The sequence below is a fragment of the Puma concolor genome, chromosome B2, assembly GCF_028749965.1.
Source record: "Puma concolor isolate L17-30 chromosome B2, mPumCon1.1.hap2, whole genome shotgun sequence".
NCBI classification, from domain to species: domain Eukaryota; kingdom Metazoa; phylum Chordata; class Mammalia; order Carnivora; family Felidae; genus Puma; species Puma concolor.
Window position 1 is genome coordinate 33,878,868 of NC_141671.1, and position 21,094 is coordinate 33,899,961.

Below are 21,094 nucleotides of genomic sequence, written 5' to 3' on the forward strand. Positions count from 1 at the left end.
AATGCAGAGCCGAAATGTGAATGCAGAGCCGTGAACACACTGCTGGGCCATAGGGCCCGGAACACCGGGGCCGCTCGGCAGATGCTGGTATCGTCTTCCTCAGATGCCCGTCCCGATGCAGTCACTGCTCTGTTTTAAAACCTTTGTTGGCTTCCCAGTCATGCGGAGTAAAGTTCAAACGGCCTGCCAAGCCACCTGACCCCAGCTGACCTTTCCCGCGGCACCTCCCGTCTCTCTCTCTCCTCCGTGTTCCAGACAACTTGCCGTTACACGAGCACGGTGCCGTGGCCTCCCCTTGCACACGCTGTCCCCTCAGCTGAGAATTCCTTCAGCCCTCTGAATCCCAGACGGCGGCTCCTCAGTCCCTCCCTCAGCCTTCTTTTTATTGCACTTGTCACTCCTCTGCGTTGTGATGACTTCTATGTGCTGTGACTCAGTGACCTTGGCACGGCCCTTGGCGATTCCCAAACAGGTGTCCACTCACGGCTACCATTTGATGATCACGCACCAACTTGGACGTTGCACACATTCCTTTATTTTTACTATTTATTTTTTTAATGTTTTTTATTTTATTTTACTTTATTTTGAGAGAGAGAGACAGAGAGTGAGCGGGGGAGGGGCAGAGAGAGAGGGAGACACAGAATCCGGAGCAGCCGGCACAGAGCCCAGTGCGGGGCTTGAACTCGTGAACCACGAGATCATGACCTGAGCCGAAGTCGGACACTTAACTCACAGAGCCTCCCAGGTGCCCCGTCCACACATTCCTTCACCTATTGAAGGCTCACGACAATCACCAAAAAGAGACTTCTCTTCCACCGAATAGGAGGGAACAGGGATGGTAACTTGTCCAAGATCACAGAGCCTGTCAGCAGCTGAGACCTGAACCCTGGTCTAATTGCATCTTTTATTACAGCAGGCAGCCTTTCGACGTGTCTTTCCTCCCTTTTCCGACTCCCTCTTTTCTTTTTAAATGTTTTTTTTTTTCAACGTTTTTTATTATTTATTTTTTGGGACAGAGAGAGACAGAGCATGAACGGGGGAGGGGCAGAGAGAGAGGGAGACACAGAATCGGAAACAGGCTCCAGGCTCTGAGCCATCAGCCCAGAGCCTGACGCGGGGCTCGAACTCACGGACCGCGAGATCGTGACCTGGCTGAAGTCGGACGCTTAACCGACTGCGCCACCCAGGCGCCCCTCGACTCCCTCTTTTCTTAAAAAAATTTTTTTTTATTTAAAAAAATTTTTTTAATGTTTATTTATTTCTGAGACAGAGACAGAGCACGAGTGGGGGAGGGGCAGAGAGAGAGGGAGACACAGAATCGGAAGCAGGTTCCAGGCTCTGAGCTGTCAGCACAGAGCCCGATGTGGGGCTCGAACTCACAAACCCTGAGATCGTGACCTGAGCTGAAGTCGGTTGCTCAACCGACTGAGCCACCCAGGCACCCCTGTTGTTTATTTATTTGACAGAGAGACCACGAGCAAGGGAGGGGCAGAGAGAGAGGGAGACACAGAATCGGAAGCAGGCTCCAGGCTCTGAGCTGTCAGCACTGAGCCCGACACGGGACTCGAACCCACGAGCTGTGAGATCGTGACCTGAGCCCAAGTTGGATACGCAACCGACTGAGCCACCCGGGCGCCCGGTCCCTTCCTCTTTTCCACCCTATGGTCCTCCTGCTTGAGCTCTCTCCACCGTCCCCTCTCACCCCACCCCTAATGGCTTACCTCCCCAGGCTGTGATCTCTCCGATTTCATGCCATCTGTCACCCAAGCAGGTGCCTCTGTGAGGACTGTGTGTCCTGGGGTTAGCACGTTGCTGGTATTCAGGACACAGAACATGGAGCCACGTGGCTCCATCCTCAGAGGCTGTTCGCTGGGTGTCACAAGACCAAGGAGGTAAAATAAACCTTTCACACCCCAAATGTGACTGAAACCGGTAAGCAAACAAGACCATGGTTTACAACGCCAGGCTTTCTTGGGTATGATTATCAGGTCTCTGGAGAGGATGGGAGCCAGCCTGCCTGAGGGATGGGCGAGAATTGTGCCAACCTAAGCCTGGCTTGGATGGTCAGAGCTGCACTGGTGTCCTTTGAGCTCATTTCCTCCCCTCACCCGTGCACAAAGTTTTGGGGACCCTACAGACCTCTCTCTTGTCCTACAGGCTATAGAAACACCGGGCTGCAGCAAAATAATCCTAGTTTGCATCTATCCTCCGAGGGTGAAGAACAATCAGCATGTAGTGAATGTGATGGTGATGGGCCACCTGCGTAATGGCCTGTCACAGTCGGACACGGGAGAGTGGAGAGTTCTGGGGACCCCAGATCCCCATTAGAGATTGCCATCTGGTAGTTTCGTTAAGTATAGCACATCCCTTGTGTCAGCATTTATAAGCTCACGGCCTCGTTGTGCACACTCAATCTGGCACAAGAAGGAATCCTTTGATAAAGGAGGGGTGATCATCACAGGACGGACAAAGGAGGGCTGCGGAATCAGAGTTTAGGGGCCCAGGGTGCCCTGGCCAACTGATAGGGCACTTGCCCTTGGTGGAATGAAGTCATCGGGTTATTATTGTTCCGTAACCAACTTCCTGCCTATTTTTGGCCACCCACACAGATAGCCACTGCACTAACCAGGTTAACTTGGTTTGACATTTATCATCATATACAAGAGCCAACTGTCGTCCCGGCACATCCACCTCAGTCCATTGTGAGTTAGGTCTCCGTGTGAGTCTCAGCCTGGTAGTGACCCTCTGGGTACACGGACTGCATCAGGTTTGTTCGCTTACGAAACTTGGCTAGCGGTGATGCCACCAGAATTCCAGGAAGGCCGGCCCGCCTCAGCGGATGGACGTGTTTATCTGATCGTGACAGGCTCTTTATTCTTGCTTCTATATCCCTCTCTTCATCCCCAGGTTCATTCACTCCCTGAGTCTGGATCACCTCATGGACTGGGCAGCACAAGCTTCCAAACCACTCCTCTCCGACCTCTCCTGCTGCCTCCTCCTCAAACACGGGCGGCATTACGGGACTATCTCGTTCAGGAATGCTTTACGTGTACCAAGCCAAACTCCTTGGCCGGGCTTTCCCGGTCTTTCATAATTTGGCCTCATCATGCTTTGTTTTTCATGACAGCCCAAAATGTTCTCTGTTGGTCTCCCAGGTTACTCAGCGTGGCTCTCCCACCGATGGCTCCTGCCCGTTCTCCTCTGCCCGCAAGTCCTGCCGCTACACCTCTTCCGAACGCGGCTCCAGCCCTTTAGCCCATCCCGTCCTCTCCAGCCGTCCCCCAATCACCGGAGAGGACGGGAGACAAGGTCCTTGAAATAAAGGCTTCCTGACTCTCCCGCAGCCAACTCCTGGTCCCACACAGGAAAGCAACTTCTTGCCGTACTCTCGTATTGTCCTACATGTGGCTCACCTCTCTTCCATACCCCTTTGGGCTCCTAAGGAAAGAAAGCCCCACTGGGATGGGGGGGGGGGCAGGCCACCCGAGTCTCCCTGGGCACCTCTCAGCAGGGCTGGTGGCAACCAAGCGCCGAGTCTCGCCGCCTGCCATGGGCTCCTCCCAATTCGCTTCTCCCTCGAACAGGGCCACCTCTGACTCTCAAGACCGCAGCAGAGAGCGGGGGGTGAAACCCAAAGAAGACTGGTGTCTCGAGGAAAACCTCGAGAAAGAAGAGACCAGACACTGAGCAGGGATGTGTGTGAAATACTGGTTTTTATTGGTTGGCACAAGATTACAACCTACAATTCCAATGCCCTTCCCTCCCACACAGCTCAAATGGAAGGAAACTGATTGACACATAGAAAGGAACAGCACGCTCACAGGCTTAAGCATCGTTTTTACAAAAAGGAGCGGGATGTGGGGATGGTGAAACTTTAGGGCAAGTACCAAAGCTCTATCCAGACTATAGGGAAGGGTCTGTCTGTCCTCTGTTGCTGGCACGGCAGAAGCAGACACTTTAGTAAAGGTGAAAGGTTACATACGACGGGCCTGCCAGTAAAGGGGGAGAGTGGGACTCACGTCCGCGTACCTGTCTCGGACCCAAACCTGGGCTGGCTGGACACCGCTCCCTTTCTCTTCAGCCCTCCCTCCACAACCCGATGGCACCCACGGGAGGGGTGTGAAGGAAGCCTAAAAACACCCTCCCTGAGAAGAGGAAGCCAGAATATTCAGTATCTGCCGCCTTCTCCGGACCAAATTCCACTCCCCTCCACGCCTCCGGGCACCGCGCGGGTCTTGCTTGCGAGTGCCAGGACGATACTGGGGAAGGGGCCAGGTCTGGGCAGGTGGCCCCAAGGAGGAAGGAAGGAAAATGGGACTTTCCATGCACTACCAAGCAAGACTGTTTTGGAAACAAGAAATGGAAAATAAGACCGTGCACCCATGGGTTGGAAGCTCCTAAGTCCTGGGGTGCATTTGCACTGCGGGGAAGGGTGACAGGGTTCCCAATCCAGTTTCACATACTGCACCATCAGGTCCCAAGAGGTAAAAGGACCAGAACCAACCCGTCCTCCCATATAAGTGCCGTTCCTTGGTTTCCTCAGTTGTGCTGAGCTCGCTGGGGTCATTTCTGCCAGCCTCTCCAAGGATGGCAGTGCTTGGCCCACCGGATGTTCCACTTTCTACCCTTTCTACAAACAGGAGGCACACCGCCGAGGCAGGTGATACACACACTCTCCCTCCAGGATGGTCACCGGGGGGCTAGGTGACCTAATGATGGGAAGGTGAAGTTGTCCGCTCTTCTGGGTGGCCCTGATGGAAGGGGACAGCAGCAGACTCGTGGTGGGATCAGAACAGTCTAGTTCGAGCATGTGGGGTGCCCCGGGGGACTGGTCCCCGGGGGCATGGGCCCCTCGCTCTCGTCTCAGTTCTGGAGGGAGCTATTACTAGACTTGACCTTTTAAGATTCAGCTAAAATGTATGAGCACTAGGGGGAAGAGACAAAAGACTTTGTACTTTGGGGAAAAAACTCAAAACATCTTGGCTACTTGCCTCAATTGAAGGGGTTCCCTGGAAATTCCTGCTGAACTTGGCCAAAGGGGGACTGCATCTGGACAACACACTTGCGAAAGGGGAAAAAAAAAGCACATTCAGTTCACCTGTTTTACAACTGGCATGGTCCCGGGGAGTTTAACCTTTTTGATGCTGACGGCAGATGAGTGACGTGGAGGGAATCGTAGTGAGGAAGCCCCTTCAAGAAACCTCGTACCGTTTGGAGGCCACACCCTGTAGCCGGGCAAACAGAGCTGGGGCCTCGCTGCCCATTCCCTAGCAAGGTCGTTGGACAGGATGGGAGACAAGATCCACGAAGTAAAGGCTGGGCCGGCCAGAGCAAATCTAAAGATGCTACCAACGGGCTTCCACGTCGTCTCTCTCTGACACACGTGGGCAGGCCACAGCCACCTGCTTTCCTTTCACAACAGCCCCCCACATCCTCAAGTGCTCCTGACCTCCTTACGCACATGGCAAACTGGCAGCTATCTTTCTTAAGACAGAGGTATTAACTAAATTTTACCTATTCTAGCCATCTGCCTCTTCCTTGATTACAAACCCGGCGGAAAGCTTTCAGACCACGAAGCAATAAAACAGACCTGATTATTTACAAAACTGCACCACAGACTGTATTTCTTTTATAACAGAGTGGACCAGCTGTTTTTCTAACTACTAAATACAACACTGTGCTGCTGGGCTATGCTCACTTACGCATCCGGGCCCCGAGCGACACGTCTACGTCCATCCACAGGTGGGAGTGAAAGGGTGAGTGAGGTTCTCAGAGGTTAACCAAAACAGAAGCAAATTCGATTTTGGAGAGGAGATTCCCCCTGGATTCAGAGCAAAAGGCGCACAGCCATGTGGGAAGCGGCAGAAGGGAAGGTTCGTGTCTGCAGGCTGCGGCCCAGACGCCTGCCATTCCCTTCGAAGCTCCTTCATGTTCTGGGGATGAGCACAAGCTGCCTGCTTGCTGAGCAAAGGCCCTCGGAGTCCTTCCTTCACCTCAGCGCTCTGGAAGTTCTCCAAGACCTAACTTCAGACCCGTTCCTTATGGAGGCTCGCTGTGAAATGGACCACTCTGGGGTCTGGGTGTCTTGGCAATCGGCCTCTACCTTCCCTGGCGTGCGGCATATCGTCATGCTGCTGGACCCGAGTAACCAAAACCAGAGGTCTTCTTCAGATCATGTGTCAGTGACACATTTTCTCCACAACAAACCAGAGGTTAAAGACCAAGGTTTAACCCTGAAAAGCTTTTCTTCCCCGCAAGGGGACCACAAAGAGGTGAAAGCAGCTGCAAGGATCTGTGAGCCGCTCTAGCAAACCATTTTCAGTGGAGCATCAGAGAGCTACGACAGGTTCACACTGGGATTATGGTTCATAAGTCCCGTCGGGATTTATGGACAATCTCACTGGAAAAATGATTTCCTGGAGGTGCCACTTCGCCCCACCCTAGGGAGAGGGGGATACAGTCTCAAGGCCCAGCACTGGGCTGTAGGCATCTTTCCTTTTTCCTAAGGAGGCCTAAAGACTTACAATTTTGACCCAAATGCCTGACTGGGACGTCAAGCCCAGAGCAATTTCACTATACTGTTGAAATGTTCTGTGAAAGGTACACCCCCACAGACAACTTCCACAGACGGTAAGCAATTTGGCAGGTGATTGTTCCAGACCCAGAATTTGTTTCTCAACTCAGTGATGACGCGGTCTCCATATCTGGCCGGGCTGCAGTGCGTACGGAAGGATGCAGAGCATATGGAAATGGTGATGAACCTGGAATATGGCAATGCTGCTGTTTTTGTACCTTTTAAAGGCCATCTCCAGCGTTTTAAATGCCGTTTTTGGTGTTCTAGGGGCCCCTGTTTGGGGTTAAGAACTGAGAATGTAAACCAAAGGAAACCCAGAGTTAATTATTAGCCGACTGCCGAAGGAACAGAAGCAATGCCTGTCCACCTTTCAGATCTTAATCTTACTTTTTTGGCCAGAGGCACTTGCTTCTCCAGCAAAATCCCTCCTGGTGTGAATTCAGAGTGAACGTGGCTTCCCTCCGAGCTCCCCTCCAAGTGGACAATCGCCTTTTTTAAGACAGCTAAAAGCTCGCCAAATCATCACTATAAACAAAGCGTTAGGGGAGACACATGCCTCTTTTGCTTAGAAGGCTTCCTATTGGCAGACTCACAAAATCACGTGACTACTGGCCTCAGCTCAAGGAGTGTGTCCAAACCAACACCAAACGGCATTCTTTCTCTAATTTATTAATTTTTAAGGGGACTAGGAGGACAAACCATTTGATCAATCTGAAGGTGAGAGGTATCGTTTCCTCCGATGTTCTGATTAGGCTTCTCACATCCCTGAAGGGTTATCAGCTAATGCAAAAATGTGGTCAAAATGTGAAACTGCCCTTTTAGAGGCAGAAGGACGCTGGCTTCCAAAGGAGAGTCTGCCTCACATCTCTAGGTTCCCAGGGGCTGTGGTGACCTCAAGTCACCTAACATACAGACAACAGTTATCTTTTATGGATTGCAGCCAATGCTTCCCAATTTACTACCTGAAAATCTCGAATGTCTCGTCGGTTTAGGTGACATCTAAAGTGACATGGAAAATACAGCTCTTCCGGGATGGTGAGGTCTCTGTTGCAAGGCTCACCCTGGAGAACAGAAGCTGACCCTGTGGTGCTTCCCCACCTACTCTAAGCGAGATGGGTGCCCGGATGGAGCAAGGCTGAGGTCACTGACATGGACAGCTGCACAGTCTGGAAGATTCCCACAGCCTTGGGGAAGAAGGTTCCATCCCAGCAGGGCTCAGAAGAAGTGACTGTCGCCTCAACTGGGCAGTATGACCTGCATAGCTTCAGGCCTGACCTCTTGTAGAGTTTCAAGAATAAGAACCACAAGAGCTGTCCCATTATGTAATCACCACTGAATAATCTCCTCACCCCAGAGCGGCTTGCGTTAACACATCCATTTGTTATAAGGATGTGGATTATTTTCTGAAGTGCAGATGGGACCAGGACGAGGCTCAATTAGCAATTTTAACTAATCCTCATGTCTCTTAAAGCAGAAATACAGCCCACTGCGAAGACTTCTCCAGGGATTTCTTCTAACTTTAAATTTTCTCTCAACTGGGATGGACTTCGAGAACACTTCAGAAATACTACAAATCACACAGTTGTGGTAAAAATCGCTCTGTGGTTATTAGATCCTCTTTGTGAACCAAAAAACCAAAAAAACAAAGAAAACGTGGCTCAGGCTAAGCTAAGTTTTAAAAAAAAGATCAGCTGGGGAAACCAACGAAGACATTAATGCAGCACTCACTAGATGGAACTGACAAGCCCGTAAAATGACAAGTACAACGTGTGAAATGCACAGCCGGGTCCGGCAGAAGACCGATTACTCCTCTGGTTAACAAGGTTAGGGTGAGCCTCCAAGGAGCACTGGATGTAGAGAAGCAAAAGGGGAAGAAGGAGGAACAGCAGCCCTGTGTGGAGCTTTTGTTTTCTTTACAAAACAAGAGGTGATTTTTTTTTTTTCTTTTAAGCAAGTCTAAGAGACTGACTCCTAACATCAAAACCGAAAATATCTGTCAAGAAGGAACCTGACCGGGTAGCAACACGTTTACAAAACTGCTGCAAAAGCTGCTGAAGGGCAGTGACCCACTCTGCTCCCCAGAGGCTGCGAGAAGCGAAGCCTCAGGTGCCTCACAGCTCCACAGCACCACTCAGCATGATGCAGAGGGCGGAAATCCTGCAGCGAAGCCACCTCCTAGGCCTTCCGCAGCCTCAAGGCGGGTGATACAGTCCCACACTCTTTGATCCCACCAGATGGCCTCAGCTCAGACTCAGCAGTGAGGGAGCCCTCTCCCCGCAGGGCAGATGGGGCCGCAGACACTTGTAAAAACAAAACATGGTCAACTCGTTAACTTTTCCATCGTGCTATGTTTGCTATGGGCAAAATCAAGACTCCTCTGTTTCATGGGCTGCGCCATTCTGGGAGGCTACAAAAAAATCTAATACAGCTGACTCCCGGTAGCCTTTCTCTCTCTCTCTCTCTCACACACACACACACACACACACAGTCCTGGTCCAAAAAGATGGCATAACCTCACTGATGTTCCCCCAATGGCTGCAAATCTGTAAACTAAAAACAAAGTTTTATTTAAAAATATCCAATGCTATCTTTCTCTATCCTGAGCATGGAAGACTGTGATGGATGCTCCAGTAATAACCCGAATCTAGGACATGCAAATTCACTGTGAGAAAGAGACTTTATTAACCTGCCCTGTACACAACAACTGGTTTCTGTCAAGTCTGAATCAGGTGAATACTTGTAGAATTCATGGCAAATCAGCGTCAAAGAAAGATTCTGCAAGTAGGATTTCTGTGCTTCCTTTTGCCTCTCCTTGATTTCTCTGGGGAGGTACAAAGGCTATTGCACCCAGGGGTCTAAGTAATCTATCACAAAAGGGCTATGACCACACACCAGGAAAGACAGCCATGTTGTTAAGGGTGCCAGGGAGGAAAAAACCACCAATCCCTGCTCATCAGAATCCCAGTGCAACAGAAAATAGCACCAGTTTCAACAATTCTGGTTGGACAAAGCCTCTTTTTGTCAGTTAAGAAAGCATCAGCACAATTTCCTCAGTTAACTGAATTAATAGGATCCATTCATGTCACTGAAAGATGCTTCTTGGCACAGTTCACTTTCCTGACCCAAAGACGCCAACATCAATCCCAAGTGGACCCGGTAGGGTAACATGTTGTGACACCAGCCCAGTAAAAGCATCCTTAGACAATTTAAAAAAAATGCACCAATCACTATGAACGCTGCAGTTTCCTTTTCAGGGGTACTGACTGTTTTCCTGCGAAGTACTTTCAATCCATATCACAAAGGTAGAATTTAGTTGGAAGAATGTGTTTTTGGATTCCACTCAGTGCTTAGTTGAATTTAATTCATTTTCTCCTTTATTTCTTTGGACAGAAACTTACAATGCTCTCAATCAGGCAACAAACAGCAATATGTTCGTTTCTGAGTAGGACATGTGAACAGCGAGTTGGTATTTAGACTCAAATCCCATGGTACTGTTTCTATCCACTGGGACCCTTACTTGGGGACATCCCTATCCCAGAGGTAGGACAGCATCCTAAGGAAACTGTGGGCACTACTTGTTGGATCGGTGCCTCAAGACTGGGAGAAGATGCAAACTGAGAACAGACGGCAAAGTTTAAAGCTCACCGAAAGATGTCCCCCAAAATGTGGAACACTGAATGACACAGGCCTACTGGATACATACATCTCTTTTAGTGGGAGGGAAGAGCAAAACTTTTCAACGTTTGAGTGTTTATTAGAAGTTTTAAATAAAGAGAACTACGATTTCAATTTCACATCTTGGCTACGTCTTGACAAAGGAGATGCCACTAAGAGGACAGCAACGAACTCCTGTCCTGCACCAGGGATTGATCAGTGTCCCCACTCCCAGGCCCACCCCTCGATCTCAAGACCCTTTTCTGTAAACCTCCCAACCGAACAACACAACTGGCAAATGAAGCCAGCATGAAACCTGTATCAGAGACCAACGCGACAGCTGCACTGAGCCAACGCGTTATGTAGCTGTTCTAGTAAATGACGGAGCATTCTCCCACACGATTTCTCAGCAGAAGGTGGACCTTCTGCATCCCAGTGGGAGACAAATTTAACATTTCTGTGCATGCTCCATGGTGCAATTCCAAATGCTGTAACATCACAAAGATAAGCCAACACCTGAATTTTCCTCCCGTGTTACTTTTCAGGAACTTAACATGGTTACCCAGGATGGGGACGGGACCGAACCCTGGCGCTTGCCAAGTACAGCTGGATGCTTCAGCACAAGGACAGTATATCCCATTCGGCATGGTGTAAGGCATGTATGCACAAGGAGAGAGGCCACTGTTGGCAATAAGTAGCATTATGGAAAAAATTCCAACCAGCAGGATAGAAACAAAGCTCGATGCTCCAGTTTTTGCGAGAGTAATCCCAAGAATCCAGTTCAAATCCCTATTGTCAACATGTAGGGAGGAATTCAATTTCTACCATTGTTTCTCCAGGTCTGAGCTGAGGCCATTTGCTCCTGACTCGGTAATAAAAAAGAAAATAGGTTTCTTCCTGTTTCTTTCTTGGCATGGAAACACAGCTTTGAGAAGAGAAGGCCATGAGTCCTGGGAGCACTAGGAAGGCAGCTAAACTCTCCGTACCCTATAGAACTACAGTCAGTGACTGGGGAAAGGGGAGCGGACAGGGAAACTTACCTAGCCACTAGCATCAAAAACAAAAAGGTAAATTAACTCCGAGGCTCTCCATTCCAGAAACACCCCGAATTTAAAAAACAAGACCAAACCTTGAAAAATTAAACGGTTAAATTCCTCTTCTAAAAGTCATTTATTTACATATTATATGCCCAGTATATAATGTGTAGATAAATGTATCCTGCAGCGGAAGTGACCAACCTACTGGACTGAACAGCGCAGTACAGGACAAATTCTTGAAAGGTGTCATCTCATATTGGTATCTTTTTAATAAAAAAAAAATTAAAAATCAAAGAAAAATGTCTGGCCAGGGCTGGGATGAGACAAACAGGAACACTTCAGAATCCAAGGCAGAGGGAAGGCTGTTTGTCTCCTTAGACAATTGTGGGGGTGTGAAAAGGGAGGGACCGATCATGCACCAAAGTACTTACAAATTACATGCCCATCCCCCCGCCCCCCTCCATAAAAAGAGAAGAAAAAGCCCATCACTTAACACCAAACAGCAACATCATCAATAAACCCTTTCTCTGCCGCCCATCATGTCTTATTGAAGAGGAGGCCTGTGAGGAGAGGTGAAAAGAGCAGGGGAGGGGAGATCTGCACTTCAGTCTAGTTTCCAATTTCCATTCCTCTTACACGAAGCCTTCAGTCATCTGATGCCTGGCATCGAGCTCTGAGCAGAAACCGAGTACGTGGTGGCCACGACCGGGGTGCCGTTGTTGGCTGAGTAGCCTTGCCTCAACGTTTCAAAATACGATGCCTGCACCGGTTTGTGATACTGAAGCACTTTTATGGCATCTTCTATTTTAAACCATTCCCTCTTCCTTCCTGTGGAGGCAGAGAGAGAAAAAAAAAAATCAGCACAAAAGGGAAGCGACAAAAAGTTTCTGATCTTATAACTCTGGAGAAAATGCAGATGAAAACAGGAAAGCCAATGGTTATCAACACTTTAAGACGATGCGTTACAGAGCTAGTTTTCCTTACTCTCTTTTCTTACAAGAACAACGCAAGCCCGCTTCTATGCCTCCAACACTACGGGTGTCAGATGCAGGAAAGAGACCATGTGCAATGCTGACATCTGAAGAGTGAGGGGCTAACGGTACACCGCGCCCTCCAGAGAGAGCTGCTGCTCGTGGTCTCTTCCTGCATTGCTGGGCCTCTGGGCCTTGCTCGGCCTGCACGTACACTCCGGAGGCGCAGCCAGCATCCCCACCTCCTGCAAAACTCAACATGAGCGTCAGCTTCCAGAATTATTAGGATGGCTGCTTGTCATCAATCAGATGTTCATTTAAAATTTGCGTTTAAGAGTTATGTATTAACATATTACAAAGTATTTTTAAGAAAAGAACACCATCACTATTAACCTTTCAGTCTGTTATCTTATCTCCCCCCCCCGCCCCAATTCGTGTTTTAAAATCCTTTATTTTTTCTCTCACAGTAAAAGAGGATTGCTTAAAATTGGAAAATGGAAGAAAGTATGAAGAATATGGAAATTACCCGTTAACATTATAAACCAGAAAGGACTACTCTAAATATTTTAGTGCCTTTTGCTTTTCCTTCATCGAACTGGAAGAAGGCACTGCGCTTGACAGCTGTAACTGGGATCATGCTTTTAAGATGCCCCGAATCCCGAGAAGCTCTAGTAAGAGTGCTGTGGTTGGACACATGGCTGCTGGAGCGAATCTGCTGGGCTCCCATCGCATCACTGGCTCTCATGAACTGTCAGTTTGGCATAAGTGGCTGCACTAGGTACTGAGCTGTGCCCCACTTTCCTCATCTGTAGGGACAGTGCACCTATCTCACAAGTCTGCTGTGAGGATTAATATGTAAGCCGTCTGAACGAGACCTGGCACACAGCACATGCTGTTAAGAGCTTGCTTATGATCAGTATTGTTATTACTTCTTTTTTTACTTCACGCCGTTTCTGGAGCGCTCTTCTAGGTTATGCCAAACGTGACATTTAATGGCTGCACTACATCCTAACATCCAACATGGACGTGCTGCCATTCACGCAACCGCATCCCCATCACTGGACATCAACAGTCTGCGATTTTAGTTGTTATAAATCATGCTACAATTAAAAAAAAAAACACTTTATCTGTTTTTCTTTTAACCTCCCAGGGGAAGATGCCTAGAACTGAGATGAATAAAACATTTGGGCTCCGAAGACCTTGTGACCTGTAATGCCAAACTGCTTTCCAGAAAGACCATCCCGAGCCCCAGGGCTGCCTGTGTGTGCTGGGATGCCGTTCTCACCCACCCCGCCAGCACTGCTACCTTGTCTTTCGTCACTGCCAATTCTGTAGGTCAAAGCCAGTCCCTCGTTTTTGTTTTCATTTCAAATTCCTATTTAAAGTAGCTCTAAGTCATGTGTGTATCGGTCGGTACCCTGCTTTCCTCACTCACCAACACCAATTCATAAGCACCTCCCCGTGGTACGCTAGCTTTCGTAAGTCTGCGTTTAACAGCTGCGTGACAGTCCATCAGACGAGTGTGCCTTAGCTCACTTATCCTTCACGGAGGTGTCCGTTTAAGACCCAATTTCCACCTGGAAAAGGCTCACTGGAAGGAAGGCTTGCAGATTTAGCCTCCATTATTTTAGATTATTTCATTATTTCAGTTCTCAGAAGTAGTACAAGGTGAAAGGCTTGTTGGATATTAATAGAGCAATGGTACCTTGAAAATTCCTCTCACAAGTGTGTGACTCCCGCCTGACAGAGTGCTCTGAGGACAGGGCCACACCACACTCATCTCTGTCTCCTTTTAAAGCCCTAGCACTGGCTGTCAAGGAGTCTATTTTTAATAACCCCCCACTGAATTTATTTACTTAAGCATACTGCATCCTTACCAGATACGAAGCCGTTAAAAGCTGAAGGGCTGTGAGATGCCCCGATCAGCAGTGTGAGGGCCATGGTGGCAAAGCGCATACACACAATAAAGGGAGAGGTTCTAGCAAGTGAATTTTATCCGTTTGCCGATTATAACAGACGTTGTTAAATTAATATTACACTTTTCTAGAATATACTTTCCTTTAGAGGCAAAAGATTAAACCATGAACCAACCATTAGATCACCTATGTTTTTAGTTCAAAAGATACACATCCAATAGTGATTTGAGAGATCAAAGAAAACGGCTCCTTAGGAGAAAGGCAGGGGCACCCAAAGGGTAATAGGAGTAACACTGGAAACTACTCCCAAGACTCCGTGTCTATTAAATGACTCTGGAGGGAGAGGCTCACCCTGCCAAACCAACAGCTTTCCCCAACCATGTGAACAAGCATCATCATAAGGAACAACCGAGGGTCTGCTCTCAGCGGGGTTTCGTGGCCAGCATTGTGGAGGAGGGTCGGTACCTGCTGAGGAGGGTCTGATTCGACTTTAGAAACAGTCTTTTCTTATTTTTACGTGCTATGTTTCTATTTGTGGACCACGTACCCAACTTCAACTTCCTTTTAAACACTTCAAAATACTAACTTTCACAAGTTCAAAATGGACATGTTTGTGTCATTAAACGTATCCTTCTATTATTTCTTTTATCAGGCTCGCTTCTGGCTCTGGGTGATGACCTGTGGGCCAGGGCCCATTGTGGGGAGCATTTTGGAGGCTATCTGGGGACAACTTACCAATGTTAACTGAATCTTCCCAGTCTTCCAGCACTTCTGTGACAACGAGCACATAGACATACGTTCTGTGCTTCCTCTCCTGGTTCTGAAGGGCAAAGAGAGAAGGACAGAGAAACAGCTTTCCCTTAGAGAGCTGAGATTACTTAAGTGAAACACACTCTTAGCCATATGTCCAGAGCACAGATACAAGGATTCCTTTCACTTTTAATTGTCCTACAATCAATCATACAGGGAATGGTGCCAGATGGCCTATTTAGAACAGGCCACCCTTGCATTTAAGGTTGTGCTCTTTGGCTGGGCTTCTAAAGCCGAGGCTTTAATCTCTTTTTTCTTTCCCTTTCCCCTCAGTACAACCTCACAGGAATGCTGTGAGAATGAAGTTTGTGATCTCTCATGCAAAAGGCACCAAGTAAATTTAACTCGCTGAAACACAAGGAGAAGAGGCTGCGGGTGGCGGGGGTTCTATCAGTACAAGCGAGCTCTGACGTCACGCATCTCCCCTTCTGCTAACCTTGCTCATCTCTATTCCCAATTTCTCACTTGCTTCCGCCTCCCTCCAAACCTCTACCCCGGCCTATTTCCTTGTTTCTTCCACCTCTGCGATAGTGACTTGGATCTTCTTTTTCCTCCTGTCTTCTCTACACTTATCTGCCCTCCTCACACCCTGAGAGAAGAGGAAGAGAGGTAGGGACGGGATAAGTAATCCGGGCATACCTTCTTTCATTGTGCTTCACAGCGACTGCTTTTTTACGACTCGAACGTCTACAGCAATGCTGCATGGAGCAAGCCCATAGGTGCCATTCTTCTAACAGTGCTTGCTCACTTCGTGTCTATCCTTTTGGTAAGTCTCACAGTGTTTCAGACTTTTTATTATTATTATATTTGCTATGGTGATCTGTGATCAATAATTTTTGATGTTACTATTGTAATTGTTTTGGGTGCCACAAACGACACTCCTGTAAGACAGTGAACTTAACTGACAAATGTGTGTGCTCTGACTGCTCCACTGACCGGCCATTCCTGTCCCTCCCTGTCATCCTCCCTCTCTTTGGGTCTCCCTATTTGCTGAGACACAACAAAATTAAGATTAGGCCAATCAATAACCCCACAGTGGCCTCTAAATGTTCAAGGGAAAGAAAGAATTGTGTCTCTTACTCTCACTTTAAATCAGAAGCTAGAAATGATTAAGCTCAGTGAGGAAGGCATGTGGAAAGCCAAAAAAGGCTGAAAGCTAGGCCACTTGTACAAGTTGGCCAACTTGTGAATGCAAAGGAAAAGTTCTTGAAGGAAATCAAAAGTGTTACTCCAGTGAACACAAACATGACAAGAAAGCCAAACAGCCTTATTGTCGATATGGGGAAAGTTGGAGTGGTCTGGATAGAAGATCAAAGAAGCCGTAACATTCCTGGAAGCTGAAGCCTATTCCAGAGCAAGGCCCTAACTCTCGATTCTATGAAGGCTGAGAGAGGTGGGGACGCTGCAGAAGAAAGCCTTGGTTGATGAAGTTTAAGGAAAGATGCCGTCTCCCTCCCACCACAATGCAAGGGGAAGCGGCAGGTGCTGATGTGGAAGCTGCAGCAAATTATCCAGAAGGTCCGGCTAAAATCAATCATGAAGGTGACTGCACTCAACAACAGATTTTCAACCTTCTATTGGAAAAAGATGCTACCTAGGACTTTCATAGTTAGAGAGGTCAATGCCTGGCTTCAAAGCTTTAAAGGACAGACTGACTCTATGTTTAGAGGTAGCTGGTGACTCAAAGTTGAAGCCAATGGTCAATGACCATTCCAAAAATCCTAGGGCCCTTCAAAGTTCTGCTAAATCTACCCTGCCTGTGCTCTATAAGTGGAACAAAGACTGAATGACAGCACATCTGTTTCCAACATGGTTTACTGAATATTTTAAGCCCACTGCTGAGACCTCCTGCTCAGAAAAAAAAAAAGATTCCTTTCAAAATATTACTGCCATCGACAGTGCACCTGGTCATTCAAGAGCTCTGATGGAGATGGACACTGAGATTAATGTTTTCATGCCTAACAAAACATCCATCCCACAGCTTATGGGTCAAGGAGCGACTTCAACTTTCAAGCCTTACTATTTAAGAAATACATTTCATAAGGCTACAGCTGCCATAGACAGTGATTCCTCTGATGGATCTGACCAAAGTAAACTGGAAACCTTCTGGAAAGGATTCACCATTCTAGATGCCCTCGAGGACACTGGTAATTCATGGAAAAAGGTAAAAATACCAACATTAACAGGAGTGTGGAAGAAGTTGACTCCAACCTTTGTGAAGGACTTTGAGGGGTTCAAGACTTCAGTGGAGGAAATAACTGAAGATATGGTGGACACAGCTAGAGAACTAGAATCAGAAGTGGAGTTTGAAGATGGGACTGAGCTGCTGCAAGTTCATTATCAAACTTTTTTTTAAAACTTTACTTATTTATTTAAACATCTTCTTTATTTCTTTAATTTTTTAATTAATTAATTTGAGAGAGACAAGAGAGACAGAGACAGAGACAGAGTGAGAGCAGGGGAGGGGCAGAGAGAGAGGGAGACACAGAAGCCAAAGCAGGCTCCAGGCTCGGAGCTGTGAGCTGAGAGCCCGACGTGCGGCTGGAACTCACAAACTGTGAGATCATGACCTGAGCCGAAGTAGGACGCTTAACTGACTGAGCCACCCAGGTGTCCCATTTATTTATTTATTTTGAGAGAGAGAGCGCAAGTGGGGATGGGGCAGAGAGAATCCCAAGCAGGCTCCACACCACTAGCGCACAGCCCGATGTGGGGTTCGAACTCACGAACCGCGAGACTGTGACCTGAGCCGAAGTCAGACACTTAACTGACTGAGCCACCCAGGACTGCCCAACTCATATCAAACTTTAACAGATGAGGAGCTGCTTCTCGTGGATGAGCAAAGAAGGTGATTTCTTGAGATGGGATCTACCCGTGGTGAAGATGCTATGAAGACTGTTGAAATGATAACAGAAGATTCAGAGTATTCCATAAATGTAGTTGATAAAGCAGTGGCAGGGTTTGAGAGGACTGACTCCAATTTTGAAAGAAGTTCTACTGTGGGTAAAATGCTAACAAAGAGCATTGCCTGCTACACAGATATTGTTCATGAAAGGAAGAGTCGATCGATGCAGCAAACTTATTTTAAGGCATTGCCACAGCCACCCCAACTCTCAGCAACCATGACCCTGGATCAGTCAGCAGCCATCAACATGGAGGCAAGACCCTCCACCAGCAAAAAGATTATAACTTAACTTGATGAAAGCTCACAATGGTTAGCATTTTTTAGCAATAAAGGGTTTGAAGTTTATTTATTTAGAGAGAGAAAGAGCATACGTGTGCGTGTGGGTGGGGGAGAGGCAGAGAGAGAGAGAATCCCAAGCAGGCTCCATGCTGTCAGTACAAAGCCTGATGCAGGGATCGAACTCACAAACCGTGAGATCATGACCTGAGCTGAAACTAAGAGTCAGACGTTTAACCGAATGAGCTACCCAGGTGCCCCAGCAATAAAGTATTTTTAAATAAAGGTATATATGTTAACATACGTACTCTAAGTGTATGTATACACTTCACAGACTACAGTATTGTGTAAATACAACTTTTATATGCACTGACCAAAAACAAAGAAACATTTGACCTGCTTTAGCACAATATTTGCTTTATTGCGGTGGTGTGGAACTGAACCTGCAGTATCTCTGAGGTGTGCCTGCACTTACAAATAATTCTATTTGTTTGGAGGAGACTATGGGAGTTTAAAGAAGAAAGCAAGTTATTCTCTGCTGGTGCTGCTTTGTTTTGAAAAGTCAGTGAAACAAAGACAGCATCTATGCTAGATTGAGACTATAACGGACTGAATGTTTACGCCCCCCCCACAATTCAGAGGCTCAAATCCTAATTCCCAATGGGATAGCATTAGGAGAGGGCCTTTGGGAGGGGATTAGGTGAGGAGCACTAACCCTCACAAATGGGATTGGTGCCGTGATAGAGACCCCAGCGAGCAACCTTCCCTCTTTTGCCATGTGAGAACATGTAGAGAGACAGCTACTGGAATGTGCTGCTGTTCAAAAGTTCTAGGTATGACGCTTCACTTTTACGGAAGACCTACATTAGTACCCGTTTCTGCTAACTGAAAGAAATCCGAAGAGGAGTTTTGCTTTTATAAAAAAGAGGTGAAAAGCAAAACCACCATTTAGCATTTATGTTGCAGCGAGCCACGAGAGCAGCAGTGCACATCTGGAACGTGGGGAGCGGCACCCCCAAACTCCTTCCCCGAGAGCGACACTCGGCATTTCCTCATCAAGCCGCCAAGGCTTTGAAATGAGGCTGTGAGCATCTGTGCTTTATCTTGATTTACTTTGCGCGTCCGTTAACAGGATGTGTCCTGAGGTATAAGAAAAGCCTGAGAGAGGTACTGTTTTGGTTCTGGAAATGCTAAAAAAAAAAAGTCTGCATATAAATTAATTGCTTATTCACTTCTTATCACTTCAACTTACAAAAGGTTGCATACGAACACCCTACTTTCGGATAGCAGGAGAAACTGTAACTATGAACCAGGAAGTGGTTCTCACCAGACACTGAATCTGCTGGTGCCTTGATCTTGGGACTTCCTAACCTCCAGAACTGTGAGGAATCAATTTCTATTGTTTATAAGCCACTGTTTTGTTATAGCAGCCCAAATGGACTAAGACAAAGATATGTATGTATATATACATGTATACATGCATGTATATATATATGTGTGTGTGCGCACGCGTATATGTGTGTATGTATATATATACATTGTATATATGTATATATGTATATATATGTGTATATATATGTATATATATATATATATATATATATATATATACATAACACAATATGGTTACTAATATGATACCAATTGCACCAAAGATTTTAACTGACTTACCTCAAAAATTCCAACTAATCTTCCCAATGTCCCTTTTACTCCAGCCTGAAAAGTGAAAAAGAAAAATTAACACATTAATACTGTTCACATTGCTGGTCTCATTCTGAATCAAAAACCAAGAGGACACATGTTAGGCGAACTCCAGGTCTCTGGAGGTCACCCGTATTTCCTGTGTGTCACAGACTGGTAAGAGCAGGGTGTACTCTGGGGAGGGAGGATTTCTCTCATCTCCTCCCCGTCTCTCTCCCCACTGCAAAGCTGGCCAAACACAGCAGATAATCAAGGCCATGAAGGCACACAGAAGGTATTTTGAGAGATTAATTACTTCATTAATTAATCCATTCACTTAACAAATACACTGAATGCTAATTTGAGCCAGATAACAGCGTATGTGCCAGAGGTATGGTGATCAATAGGCTAGAACACAAGACCCACGAGAGCAAGATCCTTATCTTACTTATTCTTGGCTGTCTTTATACAGTATGCCCCAAACAGAGAGCATACTGTATAGAAACTCGGTAAAGAGTAAATCAACAAATACACAAATGTGGTGATTCTGCTAGTGAGTGACAGGTATTGACAGAGATGCGCAGGACAAGGTGACGAACAGAACAGTGACAGGGAGGGGGCAACTTTACACAGCGGCAGGCCTTTATATACTCTGTATCTTCCATTGGCCCTTTGGTATTTTTTAAAAGATTTTCTGATGCATCATAGGTAAATTTTTCAGTCTATTCCAATTACTTAATTTTCTTTTCAACTGAATCTAAACTAGAGCTGTCCCATCTCTAGTCATTTGATTTTACTCATTTCTACCTGTTCTTTACGTATCTGTTTCCATTATGTATGCCTTTGTTTCCATGATTTTTTTTGTTCTTTTAAAACGGAAATTATTCTTTCTTTAACTTTGAATACCCTGAACATATTTCAGTTCCTTGTCAGGCCATGCTACAAAATTCACTTCATCTCAAGTAAATTTATATTCCAATTAGTGAAGAGCTTCCTTGTTAGGCTGCTTTCACCAAGCTCTCCAAAGCTTGGTCTTAAAGTGACAGTTTAAGGGCTCCTGCTCCAAGGTGACACAGGGAATACCACAGGCAGAGTCATGGAATTAGGGGGTGGTTTGGCTCCATCTTTTAGTGTGCACTGGGTCTGTGTCTCCTCTCTACGCAGGCCCACATCTTTCTAAAAGTCTCAGCTCCTGGGGTGCCTGGGTGGCTCAGTCGGTTGAGCGTCCAACTTCAGGTCGGGTCATGATCTCATGGTCCGTGAGTTCGAGC

The 21,094-nt window shown here is 46.9% G+C and overlaps 1 protein-coding gene and 1 long non-coding RNA gene across 2 annotated transcripts in view; one reads left to right on the forward strand and one right to left on the reverse strand.

Moving 5' to 3' along the window:
* Nucleotides 1-1,226: 1,226 nt before the first annotated feature.
* LOC147580895 (uncharacterized) lies at nucleotides 1,227-11,773 on the forward strand. The gene is made up of 2 exons (XR_015251178.1): nucleotides 1,227-2,767; nucleotides 2,908-11,773. It is a non-coding gene; the product is annotated as an uncharacterized LOC147580895 (long non-coding RNA).
* NUDT3 (nudix hydrolase 3) overlaps nucleotides 3,695-21,094 on the reverse strand; it is a 134,729-nt gene continuing 117,329 nt past the window's right edge. The window contains exons 3-5 of the mRNA XM_086706630.1: nucleotides 19,815-19,859; nucleotides 14,888-14,972; nucleotides 3,695-12,093 (exon numbers count right to left, since the gene is read on the reverse strand). Of these exons, the coding sequence (XP_086562756.1) occupies nucleotides 11,915-12,093; nucleotides 14,888-14,972; nucleotides 19,815-19,859 (309 nt within the window). The 3' untranslated portion in view covers nucleotides 3,695-11,914. The remainder of the gene's footprint in view (nucleotides 12,094-14,887; nucleotides 14,973-19,814; nucleotides 19,860-21,094) is intronic.